The sequence below is a fragment of the Trichoplusia ni genome, chromosome 18 (assembly GCF_003590095.1).
Source record: "Trichoplusia ni isolate ovarian cell line Hi5 chromosome 18, tn1, whole genome shotgun sequence".
Lineage (NCBI taxonomy): Eukaryota > Metazoa > Arthropoda > Insecta > Lepidoptera > Noctuidae > Trichoplusia > Trichoplusia ni.
The window spans coordinates 881,203-895,631 of NC_039495.1; the positions used below are offsets into that span (position 1 = coordinate 881,203).

General features: G+C 37.1%; 1 protein-coding gene and 1 non-coding gene across 8 annotated transcripts in view; both read right to left on the reverse strand.

Annotated features, from left to right (window-relative positions):
* The window catches only part of LOC113502961 (neurobeachin), a 363,451-nt gene that overhangs the window by 201,288 nt on the left and 147,734 nt on the right, over nt 1–14,429 (reverse strand). For all 7 annotated transcript variants that reach the window (XM_026884732.1, XM_026884730.1, XM_026884728.1 and 4 more), the window contains exon 2: nt 4,125–4,229. In XM_026884732.1, the coding sequence (XP_026740533.1) occupies nt 4,125–4,229 (105 nt within the window). The remainder of the gene's footprint in view (nt 1–4,124; nt 4,230–14,429) is intronic.
* Nucleotides 3,017–3,089, reverse strand: Trnav-cac. The gene has a single exon. It is a non-coding gene; the product is annotated as a tRNA-Val (tRNA).

Genomic DNA, 14,429 nt, shown 5'->3' on the forward strand with positions numbered 1-14,429 from the left:
CTTGTTGGTAATTATATTTTTGAGCCGTTTGGGGTCGAAACGTTCGGGACATGGGGACTAGGTGCACGAGTTCTTTATAAAGAACTCGCAAAGCGTTTGGTCGACTCTACACGTGATCAGAAGGCTGGTCTATATTTTGCCCAAAGAATTAGCATTGCCATACAACGTGGCAATGCAGCCAGCCTTCTGGGCACGTTTCCCGACTTTGGCAGGGATGAGGATATCTTTTTTGACGCTTTGTAAATAATGTATATTTTTCTTTTTATATTGATATAGCTTTCAAAAAAACAAGTCCAATTTAAAGTTAGTTAGTCCGGCCCGCATTCAATATTATTTTCAAATTGCATGTTCACACGCATTTTGAAAGGGTTGATTTTAGTTCCCATCGATACCAGGGCAGCAGGGCCGCGTAGGTACTGTTTGCGACGTTCCATACGAAGCGTGAATTCACACCAGCATAATTTTGTTCCCAGATGTATCAAGGCAACATGCGGTGAAGGCGGTGTTTAAAATGTTACACATACATATGGTGTGTTTTTTGTGTAGGTACGATTATATTACTCGCCGGTCTCTTACCCGGTAGGACGGTTTCAAACGGAAAATAAAATGCAATTATTTAGTTTGGTTTCGGTCAACTATCGTCTAAAAATCATTGGTAATTTTCAATGGACTTTAAAAGGGAGGAGTCCTCTTCAGTTTTTTAAATATTTTTTATCTCGGAACTTCGGACCGGATTACCCGGATTATTAGTGTTGATTCTTTTTCATTAAACTAGATAAGCTGTAACGGTCCTTAAAAATGTCATCAAGTTTGGTAGTTTTAATTTGAAGTCTTTAACTTGAAGTTTTAGTTTTAAGTTGAAAAAATAACTTTTTTAAAGTTTTTCAACAAACGTAACTAACGTTATTTGATAGTCAATATAACTTTATTTTTGTTAAATTATGCATAAAAATCATGTCTAATTGAGTCTTTGCTCAAATAAATATTCAATTAAAATATTGTTTCGTGTAGCCGCATGTTTCCCCCGCAAGCAAAACAAAACAACAACACACTGGGATACAGGGGCATCAGAAAAGCGTAGGGTACTTGGTATACAAAAGCCCCTCGTACAGGCTCTAACGAGAACCGGTTGTAATTATATTACATTCTTCTGCTGTTAGCAGAACAATCTCAGCGAAATTACAAGTTCAGTGAGAATTCCCGCTCTCACCCCAGCGGTGGGCGGCCCACTGAGGTGAGGCATTTTTATGTTCAGACTTCTTAGGTCGGTCATTTAATTATTCAGATTTCAGCTGTGATTGTTCAAATTAAGAGAGAAATAACAGTAGAGAAATATTTTGTAATTAAACTGGTATTCGTAATCGCGTCCGTGGCGATGCTGTTAATGATTTTAATCGAAATGAATATGCAACAAATAAACAACGAGAACATATTTTAATATTAAAAGATTTGATACAACATGCTGGAGGGTTGTAAAGAATTGAACGTAGACAAATTTTCTTTATTTAGAACTGTCGTGTTAACAATTTACTTTTAATGAAAGGATTGTTTGTTTGATACAATAATATCCAAAGGAAAGCAAAGTTAGAACATAACATATTCCGCGTGGCGAAATAATGAGCCGTCACGTCACTAACAAACTTTTCACTCAGAGTGCGGGGGCGCGGGGTGCGGGGAGCGGGGAGCGCGGTACCGGTGACAAACTTCACACAATGCAGTAACACAGGCCTGCGTGTGTGACGAATGTAATGTGTGTAATGATATCCGGTACCCACTTCCTTATCAGATGGAAATCGTTACAAGTCTCATCAACGTTTCCCCGAAACCCAACTCGCGGTTCCGCCGAAAAACTTCTAAAGAATATGCTAGACTTACGAAAAGAATATCTCAGTAGTAAACAAAATGGAAGACCATATTTTTTCGGTTCGTCTCTAACTTTTAATATAGGATAGAGTTTTCTCACGCGTTTTATCTAAAGCGTGTACTATTAAGTGAAATTGTTAAAGTTACACGAAGGCCATTAATATCGCAACATGACTGCAGCAAAAAATGTGTTATGACAGGGTAATAAAACCTTAGAGGAACATAAGTGTGCCTGTAAAGCCTCCGCCGACAGCTGACGGGGCCTACACGGCCACGGGACCTTGTAACCAAAAACTTCTCATAAGGTGAGTCAGCAGTTCCCGAGCGAGACGCTCGAACATTAGTCAATACTAAGTGGTGGCCATTGCTGCGGCCGACTATATCGAAAATCTCGAACGTTTATTAAAAGACATTCAAGAGATTTTTATTAAATGTGTTACATTTTCTTAGTAACGAATAAACGAAGTAAGTAAACTGTCCAACGTCTATTTATATAAACAAAATAATGATTGAGCGGCATTAATTCTAAACGGCGGACAAATTTGTCTTTATCACAAAGTATTGGGTTCCGTTCAAAGGCAAATCAACTGAGGTAGATAAGCAAATACGTAAACGAGTTTTTCTTTTATCATCTGAAACGTTCCGCTGGCATCAAACGATTTTGTGAAACTCACTTAGGTATGACTTTGTTTGAAGATATTGTAAATTGAATTAATACATTTTGTTTTTACTTTCTTAGAAAAGGAAAAATAGGCGACAACTGAAGATGTGTAGCATGTCTCGGTTTGATAGACGAGCTACATAAGTCCCTATCACTTAATGAATTGCTCGATACTATTTTGAAAATTATATTTTTTACGAATAAAAAGTGGTCAAAATATCTCTAAAATAACGTGGACATGTCGGTTAGGTTTTGGCACCGGTCGCACACATCTATCGGCATTAGGCGCCGCTGTATATTGCATAAGCAGGCTTGGAACACAACACGCGGTGCCACTGATCCATATTTATGCGATTCCAATACACGATATCAGTTACGTAGCCAACAAATTCACCTACCGGCTATTGCACACCGACCATTGTATGTTGTCTTTGCATAATTTAGCAAAAAAATATACTTAACAAACGAAATAAAAATCCAAAAAGACAACTATGTTTCCGCCCGGGATCGAACCGGGGGCCTTGTGCGTGTGAAGCACACGTGATAACCACTACACTACGGAAACTTGACAACAATATGCTTAATTTTGGACAAATATCAGCTCGTGCCTTTCACTACGACAATTTTATTATTGCCATAAGACGTCAATCAGTCTAATGAGATATCAGTACGTTTCAAATTATTGAGCCTTATGTTCTCCTATGTTCAATTATAAAGAATTAACACAAATTTCAATTAGAAACATCTAAAAATACCATTAATAACAAAATCTTTATATGAATTAATTAATAACGAAATTTTGTTAACAGTGGCATTTTTTAACAAAAAAAGTAACTTTTTGTGTAAACATTCAGTTTAAGATTGATACATATAAAGTAACGAAAATAAAATTGTACGAAAATACATCAGACGTGTCTAAGGAACCGTATAAAACGGGAACATGGGCACACGACATAAGGGTCTTTGGGAACATCATCAATTTAACATCAGTCTTCTTTAGGTTAAACGGTCCTTATCTTAAAAAAGTTACCCCTTTCAATAAGATCTCGCGCATTACCAGGATCGCATAGCCAGCAAGGGGATTTAGCCCCGTTAAGATGCGCCAAGGGGACGATGACTCACGGATTGTGCTCCGTTTGCCTCCTAGTTATCTTTCGTCGTATTTTTAATACGACACTCTTGGAACCCTTCTGCACATACAAGTGGATAATTTAAATAGAAGGATATATTTTTTTATATATAATAACAAAATGTAACTATCTAAACTACATTTTCCGTATGACATGGATACATAGTAATCGAAATGTGATATTCATTTGATTTAACAACACACAAAACCCTTTTATTACTGAAATAAAACAAGTAGCATTCAAAGCAAAGGGTTAGCGGGTTAGGGTATTACAAGCTCAAAGGCAAGCAAGATCGCCTTTCAACAAAAAGTACCACAAAAAGTGCAATCGTCTTCTGTCTCTTTCTATCCTTGTGTAGCAGTGTAAAGCGAAGCTTTTGTCCTTTATTCACGATTGTTGAATGAGGACTGTTTGTCCTTGCGGACCTAATACCTGTTTATTTATTATGCAAATGTAATAAGATTATTTACCTGTAAGCTGGGTGGGCAGTGGTCGAGCAGTTCTAACATGTGTTGTATGTTTTGCGCGTCTTGTATCACAAAGTTTAACTCCATGTCGAACTCGCCGCCCACAAGCTGTAACAAACAAAAATATACATTATTATTTAGTAAAATGATAGACAATATTAATATTCGAAAGATTTATTCCAACTGTATTATAAGTAAAAATGCCTTTCACTTGAACTACGTTAAGTTCACACATGATTGATCGCAAAAAGACATTGTACAGTCCTTCGGTTTTCTCGATATTTTTTCTATAGATGGTACATTTGTGACCGAGTGAAATATTGGCTATATCTTGAAAAGCTGCGGGGACAATGGGGTGTTGTACCCGTCGTGTTCGACGGACATTCAATTTGCGCGATCGGTCAATCTCTGTATAGCTTCTGCGAGCCTGGTACCCGCGCCTTTTGTGTTCCGCACAATGGCGTCAGCAAAGAACATGAAAAATGCTAACTAACAAGCTTCGTTCTTATACCAATCAATGTTATATATTGACAATCATTACATTTTAATTTATTTATCATCTGATTTTGTTTATTGTATGTAAAAATCATTTAAAGTATCTACCCAGATCTTTGTAATTATAACCAACAAAAGTATGTAAGAAAAAAATACCATGGAGCCACGACCGAAAACTATGTATTTCAAATTTTATACCGCCTGTAAGCAATTAATTTATTATACAGTGAAACTAGAAGAAAAAAAAAAATGTAAAGTTCCCGTTAGCCGAAGCTCCATGCTGTGTATAGGGCGGAGTATAACATAACGCTGTCTCGTACTATGGGGTTGCTGTCACTTTCGCTATGGTGTAAACATACCACGTACCGTTACTATAGAAACGTTAACAATGGGTTTTTACCCCTATGGTGTTGCAGTACTAGGCGATCATGAAAATAGAGAAGTTACTAATACCAAGGGGTTGTTAGCATTTTGTTCTAAGCGGTATAGAAATAAGTTATAGGTTTGTTGTATAGCCATGGAATAGTTTTGACGCGAACATGTAGGACCGCACAGTATAGAATTAACTTAGTAAGTTAATAGACTGATAAAGTTATTATGATGTTTAATTAAAGATGATTAGGTATACAATACTAATTTGTGTAAAAATACATATTTAATTTCTATACTAATTCGTCTTTATTTATTCATCGATCGTATTGTAAACATGTTACTAACATAAAATAAAAAAAATGTTGTTCACATACATAGCTCACTAACATTAAAACAATGCAAAATGGTATTGAATTCCCAGGGAGCACACAGTTTAAAATAACACTACGAACAATATATTTTCACAGTACATTTAAAATTCTGCCACATTAATTATGCTACTTTAATGTTCCGCGTACAGAGAATTAGTCAAAATGTTATTTTATTTAAATTTACATATGTTATTATTACTTGTAGCAATTTGGAGCAAAAGTAGAGCCAGTGTTAATGATGTTGCATTAAGGATGATGTTCCTCGTACTTGAAATGATAAGTTTATTTTAACTACGAATTTAATTAGTTTCGATATCAATTAATTATGTAAGAATTTATCAGTTTTTCGTTAATTTAATATTTTTCTACATTCTAGCGTATATATCAAATTCTTTCCGCCTGGGTGTGTAGAATAAACCTTTACTGCAACACTATAAAGGCCGCTCTTACAGTCTATGGTGGGTCCGGTTAATTGAGTTCATCATCCTAGCCTTTACCCAACTATTTATATTGGGGTCGGCTTCCAGTCTAACCGGACTCAGGTAAGTGCTAGTAGTAGTATTTTACAAGGCGCGATTGCCAACCTGACCTTCTCAACTCAGTTGCCGGGGCAACTCGATACTCCTAAGTTAAACTGTCTGACAGACTTTCTAGCTTCTGACTACCGTAACAACAGTCAAAGGTGTGTTATTAATAGCCGAAACCCACAGTGTAACATGCCTTCTGCACTGAGGAGGAACTCGTTGTATAGTTGCAGAGATGGTCACCCATCCATGGGCCGATCGTATGAAACATAGCGTAACTCATGATAGATTCACTTGTGCCGTTGCAACTTAGCTCATAGCGCCTTCCAATTAATTGAGTTACTGATATTTTTATGTACAGAATGTCTTATTGTAAATATAATTACAAAAACTCGTCTACACTAACCCTTGGAAAGCTCATGTGAAAAATATAGTTCGTTTGAGTCTAGCTGAACAAGTCACATTGTACGTACACAAAGTCTCAACCCTACAAAACGGCATATCATAAACTCTGTCAGCAAAATTATCTGCTAAATCTCTGAACTTTCAAAACTGAAAAGCGTCCCACTTAACCCTAAAGTGCTGACGTTAAAAATTATGAAGTCGATAAAAAGTGTGCGATCGGAACGGGACGTGTAATCGCATAGTCGGGCTCGGGGCGCGGCGCGGGCGCGGCGCGGGCGGGACGCGTGCGGGGCGCGGGCCGGGCGGCGGCGGCTGTCACTTATAAACGTGATTATTGCCGGTAGCCGGTCGGCACGGCAGCTCGGCCGGTAATTTGATTGCTTGCCCGCCGGTTATTATTGCCGGCAACCCTATATCCGGACAGATCCGGTTATGGTCTCCAATAATAACGTTGGCACTCGTCTCTTGTTATTTCATTAGTATTTGTTGAAATTATGAAGGCGCGGCGTACCTTGTCAGCCAGGCAGGCGCGACGAGGGTCTCTGTTAGCAGACCTCGTAATGTTGGGAAACGACACGAACAGTATCACCCACTCCGTTTTGAGTTTTACATTTCTAAAAGCGCCTTAAGGGGCCAGTTGGAACCCATGTTACGAAATAATTATTTAATTTAATTACGGTATGAAAATAGAAATGAACATAGGTTTATAATGTGTGTGATTAGCTGCCCTAGCCGACAAATTCACAATATTCAAGTGCTCGGCACACACTGATACATGCTATGGTCATAAGACAAACAAACATAGTACCAAAGTTTCCTCAATATGAGTCTCATAAGGCAAGTTTATAGAAGCAGTTAACCTGGAGCTTGCATCAGTTGACTGGAGACAAAATATTCTAACATGGGAAAATCTGTGCTCGGGGTAGTCGGGTAGGCAGCCACGACTGTCGATTATAAAGGTAGTGCGAGCGAGGCGGCTCGTGAGTCGCGCTCTCTGCATTCGCTACGGTGTAATTACGTGGAGTGGACGTCTCACGAGCACGAGCCTCCCGCGGGAAATACTCCCGACGACTGTATTAAAATGCGATGACATCACGTATCGCTGCCACAAAACCTGCACTTTATTTTTTCCATTCATTTTTAAATAAAAAAGAAGGTGAATAATTAGTATGGAGATTCATTACTTGCATGCTTTTAACTGGTATTGCTGGCACTTATAAATGCATCTAATTATTTGATTTAACACATTTATTTGTTTAAAGACAATTAGAAAAGTCAAAGTATAAACATAAAGAAAGGTAAGACAGTTTTATAGAGTTTTTGTATGAGCTCAGGTGGTAAATTATAAGTGTAATAATCGTAAAGATACCATCAAATAAGCTAAGTGTAGGGTAACAGGAGAGCTCAAAAAGGCGTGTACACGCGCATTAGTTACGCGAGACAAAGTGGCCGTAAAATCTCACGCAGACGTCGCCATGATAAATTGTACGGTGCAGGCTCCGAGCCCTCGGCTGCTAACAGTGTTAGGGCCAAAACGTTTTATGTTATTTTCAAAGAAAACATTTAGCGGCATATGAATATTGATGGCATTTTTATTTAATTTTAGGTTCTCATCAGAACAGTACAGCTCTGTACGTTTATTTTGTCAAAATAAAAACTATGATTTAATTATAATCTTATTTACAAGTCTAAATAATTTACAAACAATGTTCACAATTCTAAAAAAATAATAATTCCAAAAGTATTAGCTACCGTAGCAACTATTACCAGGCAATAAGCGTTACGATCCAAGCGAGATGGAACCTTTCTGCGTCCGTCGCGAAACAGAATAAACGTCTTAACAACATACGATGACGTACGACGACGTTGAATTTTACTTAGCCTGCGGCGTTTCAGTGTATTCACGCGGTAGTCATAAAAGCCGTGAAAGAATTGCTAGTGGATTATTTGAGAAGCCTAAACAATGCGAGATTTCGTGAACCATTTTCGGTGAACGAGTCTCAATTACCGGAAATTCCGCCTTTAACTGGCCTCCGCCGGATTTAGCCGTTACAGACTTCCTTAGGGATTTTCGAAGAAAAAGGTTTGCGTCAATAAAATGGCTCCATTATTTTGCAACAAAATAATATTCACAATGAGTTATTCAAATATTTTATAAGAATTTGATAATTGGACAACTTTTTGGGTTGAACAGGACAAAATGTTAAAATTCTATAAAGCATAAAGTAGAAGGGTTTAAAAGACGTAATCTAAACACTTGCTTATATTAATGTCTTCTTAATTATGTTGTCCTAGTATAAAAGTTTAGATAAAATGTGAACCCTATTTTGTCTCTACAAAAAGTATAATAAAATATATGTATGGACGAACCAAACTTAGTACAAGTTTACACTTACCAAAAAAAGTAAAACAGTAATTAAGTGTACTTACACACTTAATTACTGTTTTACTTTTTGGTCATACTTTTATCAACTTCACTCGTCCCAAAAAGCCAACTTTAATTTAGTAAAGGGTTAAATATGTAATCGCTTGTACCAGGAGAGTAGCAAAGGAAAAGAGTACCCGGCGTATACCTTCCCTTCCTTAGGGCGAGGGCATTCTCCCGGGACCATAATAAAGAATTACGGATTCACATAGTAACTAGGAGAGCAGATATTCGAAAGAGGTTTAACTGTCATCAGATTACTTTGTTTGGATACCGCAAAATAATTTTATTATACTTTTGATTTGTTATAAAAAAACCTTTTCAAAAATAATCACTTCCTGTGATTTCAAACATATTATTTTGTAGTAATTTGTTTCGCAACATAGTAGAGATTTAGTTCTTCATGCGGTTATTACCTGCAAATAGAAAAGGTTGTGTTCCTCGTATTTATTCTCTTTGCTTCCCCAGAAAGTATGTTTGCAAAAACTTAAAAGGGCCATGAATATGCAATAAAAGTACCAGGTTGACATAGAGCGCAGAGGATAGCAGTTCGCAACAAGGGATGCTGCAGTAACCCCTGCGGTTAGAGGCGGGGTCGCTTCAATAGTGAGCGTAGGGTGCAGATTTATCCCCGATGGCAACACAGTGCGGCGCGCCTCGTTAAACATTTGCCCGCCGAGAATTATAATAAGCTGTGTACGTTTCGAAAACGAGTCTTTTGAACTACTAAAGAATAAAACTTGTTCCATAATACCTAGTGTTCCTTCTTTCCTGCTAGCATTCTTCTTTATTTCAAAGTTGTTTTTTGTATGTACGTTTTCGTTGACTTAAACAGAGCAAAAGATTGCGATGCTTATATAAAAGAGAATAATCATGGTACTTATAAAAAAATACGTTTCGTCTTTAAACTTAAATATGTATTTAAATATATTCATAAAAACAAGTGTCAATACTAATAATTATATTGAAAGTCGTTACGTTCATTGAGGTTGAGGACAACCCGGTAACCCTTCAAATGCGCGGGTTAACGCTCAGGTCAATGAGTCCCGTCGCCGCGTCGCTAATATTGCGACTTTGATGTCATCCGACACTATCTATTATTAATAGTAATGAGTTCCACTTTAACTATGTTATTTACACTACAAAATATATTTTGTAAAGCAAAATAGTTGATCAATATTCAATGTTTTTACTAGTATTGTAAATGCGACTGATTATTTTAAAACTAGTGCCCATTTAAAACGTTAGGTACTACTCTCAAACAAGAGAATATTTTCAGGTTTTTGTTTATCGAGTTCTTAAGTAACCAATTTGTAATGGCTTGTGGTTAGTTCATTCCATAAATTATACTAAAATTCCAATCGTAACATCAAAAGCTTTCGGCCATACTGCTATAGGCAAATAAAGGAACACATCCCTTCGTCAGCAAAAACAGCCCCGCCCCATTAGAACGGTACTACTCGCACGTTATGAATGCCTGGTACCTCGGGACGAAACGATGACGTCATACCAGCGACGGATCTTAAACAGCTGATATTTGTTGCGTATAGTTAAAACAGATTTCAGAGGTATTGAGAACAATGAAGGGAAAAATTTCGCTTTTCCACAAAAAATAAAAACTATTTTATTTAGGAGTATGTAATGTACACACTAAAGGGAATAAATAATGAATCCCCCTTACGCTACACAAAGTAAAAATGCATGTACGAGAGCGCCATTACGTAGATAAACAGGATCACGGGCTATTAAGGTTGAAACGCTTTCAACCAAAATGTCAACTGACAGATAAGTCGAGTATTTTTATTTTAACCCTCTATTTATTTACTACACTGAACGTTACTGAGATTCTTACAGGTAGAGCACATTGACTGTTTGGTATTTCTGCAGTTCTTGTAAGACTTGTTTGTAGAAGCTCTAAATAGGAATCTTCTTTCTAATAGGCAAAAAGTATTGATGCAGTAAGTAACACAGTCCGGTCAAGCCATTTTATGCCCATATCGAATTGAATCAATTTAGATGTTAGTTGGGTGAGAGCGGCGTGTTGGCGTCGCTTAGGTACCGGCGCGGCAGGAACACCCGGCCGCTAGCCGGCCCGATAAATATCTCATGAATAAGAATATTGCATTACGTATTCCCCGCGAGTCTCCTCTATACACATAGACTGAAAACTAATTTACTTTAAAGCGTATGTTTATAGTCGTTCTGCGCCATCTCGACACACTTCATTAAGAAAGATCGTAAAAATATTTATTTCTGAAAGCTGAATGCATAATGGTCGTGTTAACAATGATCAGAGCTGCCCCTGCCCTGTCCCGTGAGTACTGAGTCTAGTAAATATTTAAACCAGTGTATTGTTGCTCATTGAATATTAAGCTCGTTCAAGCATATTTTATGAGCATACTTCAGCATCTGAATGAATTATTACAATTTAAAGACAAATCTTACGCGATGCAAAAGTGTTGTATTTATCTCAGACCTCATTTATTCCGCTTAGTATGAAAAATACGCTGTTAGTTGAATGGCGGTACAGGAGAGCTCTCCGCGGCAGTCTCGTTCAGTTTATCATTGTCGAATGGTATTGGGAAGTCACACTAAAAGCTCTTAGAGGACTCGTGGAAAATTCGTTTATGTTTTTATCTCGACAAAATTGATTTCCGCTGAACTCACGATCAAAGTAAAGGAGTGCTCGGCATCACCTATAATATACAACGTTACTGTACACGCTACTGGGCGACCATTTGTCAACGCATCTCTCAGAAAGGCTTTGCAACAACGTACGTACTTAGTGAGGGCGGGCACACAAACTATTAGGTCTATAATCGTTTTACTGGCTGCTGACACGTCATCGAGATCTATCTTGGTCTACTCGCAGCCAGCCATCTTGCCCAGATCATCACACCCCCGTGCCTGAGGACGTCCTATATTGTATTAAGGTAAAATAGTTTTAACCTCCTCAATGTAGCAGCAACAAACAGGGCGTAGTTTGCATTAGCCTGTCCTTAATTCTCCGTGATCCGGAAAAAAATTTGGAGTGCTTGCTGAAGAAACTTGAAGTGAGAGGCAAAAGTTTAGAGCCGAGGTTAAGTTACTCAGTTCAAGTACGTAGGTACTTTGGTTTTTAGTTATTTCCGTCTTGGCCTTGTATTTTAGATTTTACGCAAAAAAAATCAATGTGACAAAAAGTAATGTTGTTTCCCTTATAGTTTCTGTAAGCTTCCCTTGCTTATTTAAAATTTATGAACACTGGAATTTAATTCAAACAATTCAGTTTGAATAAGAACAAAAGGTCTACAACTATACTTAGCATAACTAGATCCAGTCGAGAAGCACGACGTGTTAATAGCTCCCTAAGTGTGTACAAATTAATTAAACATGTTAGTGTTATGATCCCCTGGTAGTAATTACATTATCTAGTAAGAGTACGTAATGACAGGTGGTTTTTACTCTATTCGAGTATAAAACAACACCAGGTTTTTTTTTATCATGAAAAAAATTATTGTATCTATGAACATATTAAACAAAGTTTCTTCTAATATTTAAACAAGCATAAAAACATTGAATTAATAGCATAGGAACGACTTGCTATCTATATTTGAATAGAAGACAGTTCTAAACATTAACTTAATAACTTTAGTATAAGATTAATTGAGAAATATCCTCAGGTAGAGCCATTTAACCGGCGTAGCTGACAGATTACAGAACTAGTTACAAAAGTTATCGCGACTTACATAAGTTACTTGTTACAGTTTTAATAACGTTAATTATGAATGAAACGGAGACCGGCGGATGTCACGTCGCCAGGTGCCACTTTATAAGATAACTTTCATATTAAATGACTTCAAGGCGTCGAGAAATTAATTTGTAGAAATACTTCTTTGTGACAGAAAATAATTATGTATCAGGTAATGGTAAGTTTAAAACCGTATCCACATTTCATATACATATATTTATCGAAGGTATCACTGCAATATTAAATATTTTCGTAGCGAAGTAATTTTTCGTTCCATAAATATGCAAAGTAATATGGACATCATTTAATTGCTACAAACTTATTTCAAATTTCGCCCAGCGCGGCGTCCCGGGAAGCAGCAGCGGAGTGTAATTTACCCGGTCCAGTACTCGGCGGGCATCGGGAGCTCTCCCCTGACGAATAGCCGGTAAATATCTTCAACCTGATGTAATTAAACGGCGAACTGCCGATAAAATATCAGGTTTTTAAATTATGTACTTCTTCGCAGAATATCACTATATAATTATATTAAGGCCCGATTTTTCAATCGTCAGAGAACTTTTATCTGAGGGATAAATATGGCCGTTTGACATATTTTCTATACAAAAGCTGTCAAAACGTCAAACTTATTCGTCGAATAAAAGTTATCAGGAGATTGAAGAATCGGCCCTAAAAGGTATAAAATTAATATTCGCCTGAACATAAACGTCACATTATAACATCGTGGACATAAATACACAAAATGCATCGCTACAAGTGTATGTGACGTGGCCAGTAATTAATCAAATTTATTTAATAAAGTTCGGTAGAACTGTCGCGCGTCGGTGACCCAAATCATACACAGATAGACAAGTGAGTAAATAAAGTGGTTTGGGTGATTTGAACAAAGGGAGGTAGCCCTCAGCCGCTCTCGACAGATATTATGAGACCTTCATTATTAACGACGACGCAGAATTGACTCCCGCAGATTTCGACCCTCCACTATTGCCGTAATCTCAGTAAAATACCGACTCTTGTTTATGAGCTCTCGGTAAAGGTGTGCCTTTGTCACTTATTATATTTTATCATACTAGAATTACGAGAGTATGACAGCCACTTATTCTACGTTATTTTATATTTGTTTGTTTTGTTTTTAAAAACAAATTGCCATAATGTAAAGCCGTTTAAAAAAGTGTAATATTTGTTTTATTAAGCTTTGGAAGACCATCACGAAAATCCACGATATTGTTTTTATATTAATAAAACCATATTGAGTTAATTTATCAGAAAGCTTTGACAAACAGGATATAAATAAAGTATGTCTGAATCAATTCAATAAACTGTCAATAAATTGTTTTTACTGTTATTGACTCAAATTCCATCCATTATGTTGATTGAAATATTCGGTTTGCATTTATAAATTGTGAGCAGGTAGCGGTGGGGTTGACAAGCCATGCAAATATTCCGACACAATGCGCTTGAACTGTGTACCTACTAGGGCAGTAGAAGTTAACAAGAGGCAATGGTAGGCGGGCGGGCCAGCTCCAACAATGGCGTTAAATCGCGCCGAGGATATTAGTTCGAGAGGCCGCACATCCCGGCCACTTTGTTGCAATTTGCGACAATTTACTGCTACTATTTCGTAACTAGGCCTGGGACTTCATAAAAGCCATTTGGTGTTTTATAATAAAATCATGAATCAATCATATCTAACAATTTCCTTAGTTCTATTTTGATGAAGGACAAATAAGTATGTACCATTTCTCTAATCGGATCTCCTTGTTTCTGTATTTTATACTTGTTGATATGTATAATAAAGAAGGAACTTCATAAAAACCTTTGCTCGGAATAAATCCCGATTGTAGAGTAATGTCTTTCTGAGCTTTTTCCGCAGTGAATACCTAATGAAATAGAATATGTATGAGGGGTTTACGCTAAAAAGCTAATCTGTTTGAGTCGTTGTTCAAATTAGCTTATAAAAGTAGCAGAGGAACATTGTCAGGACAA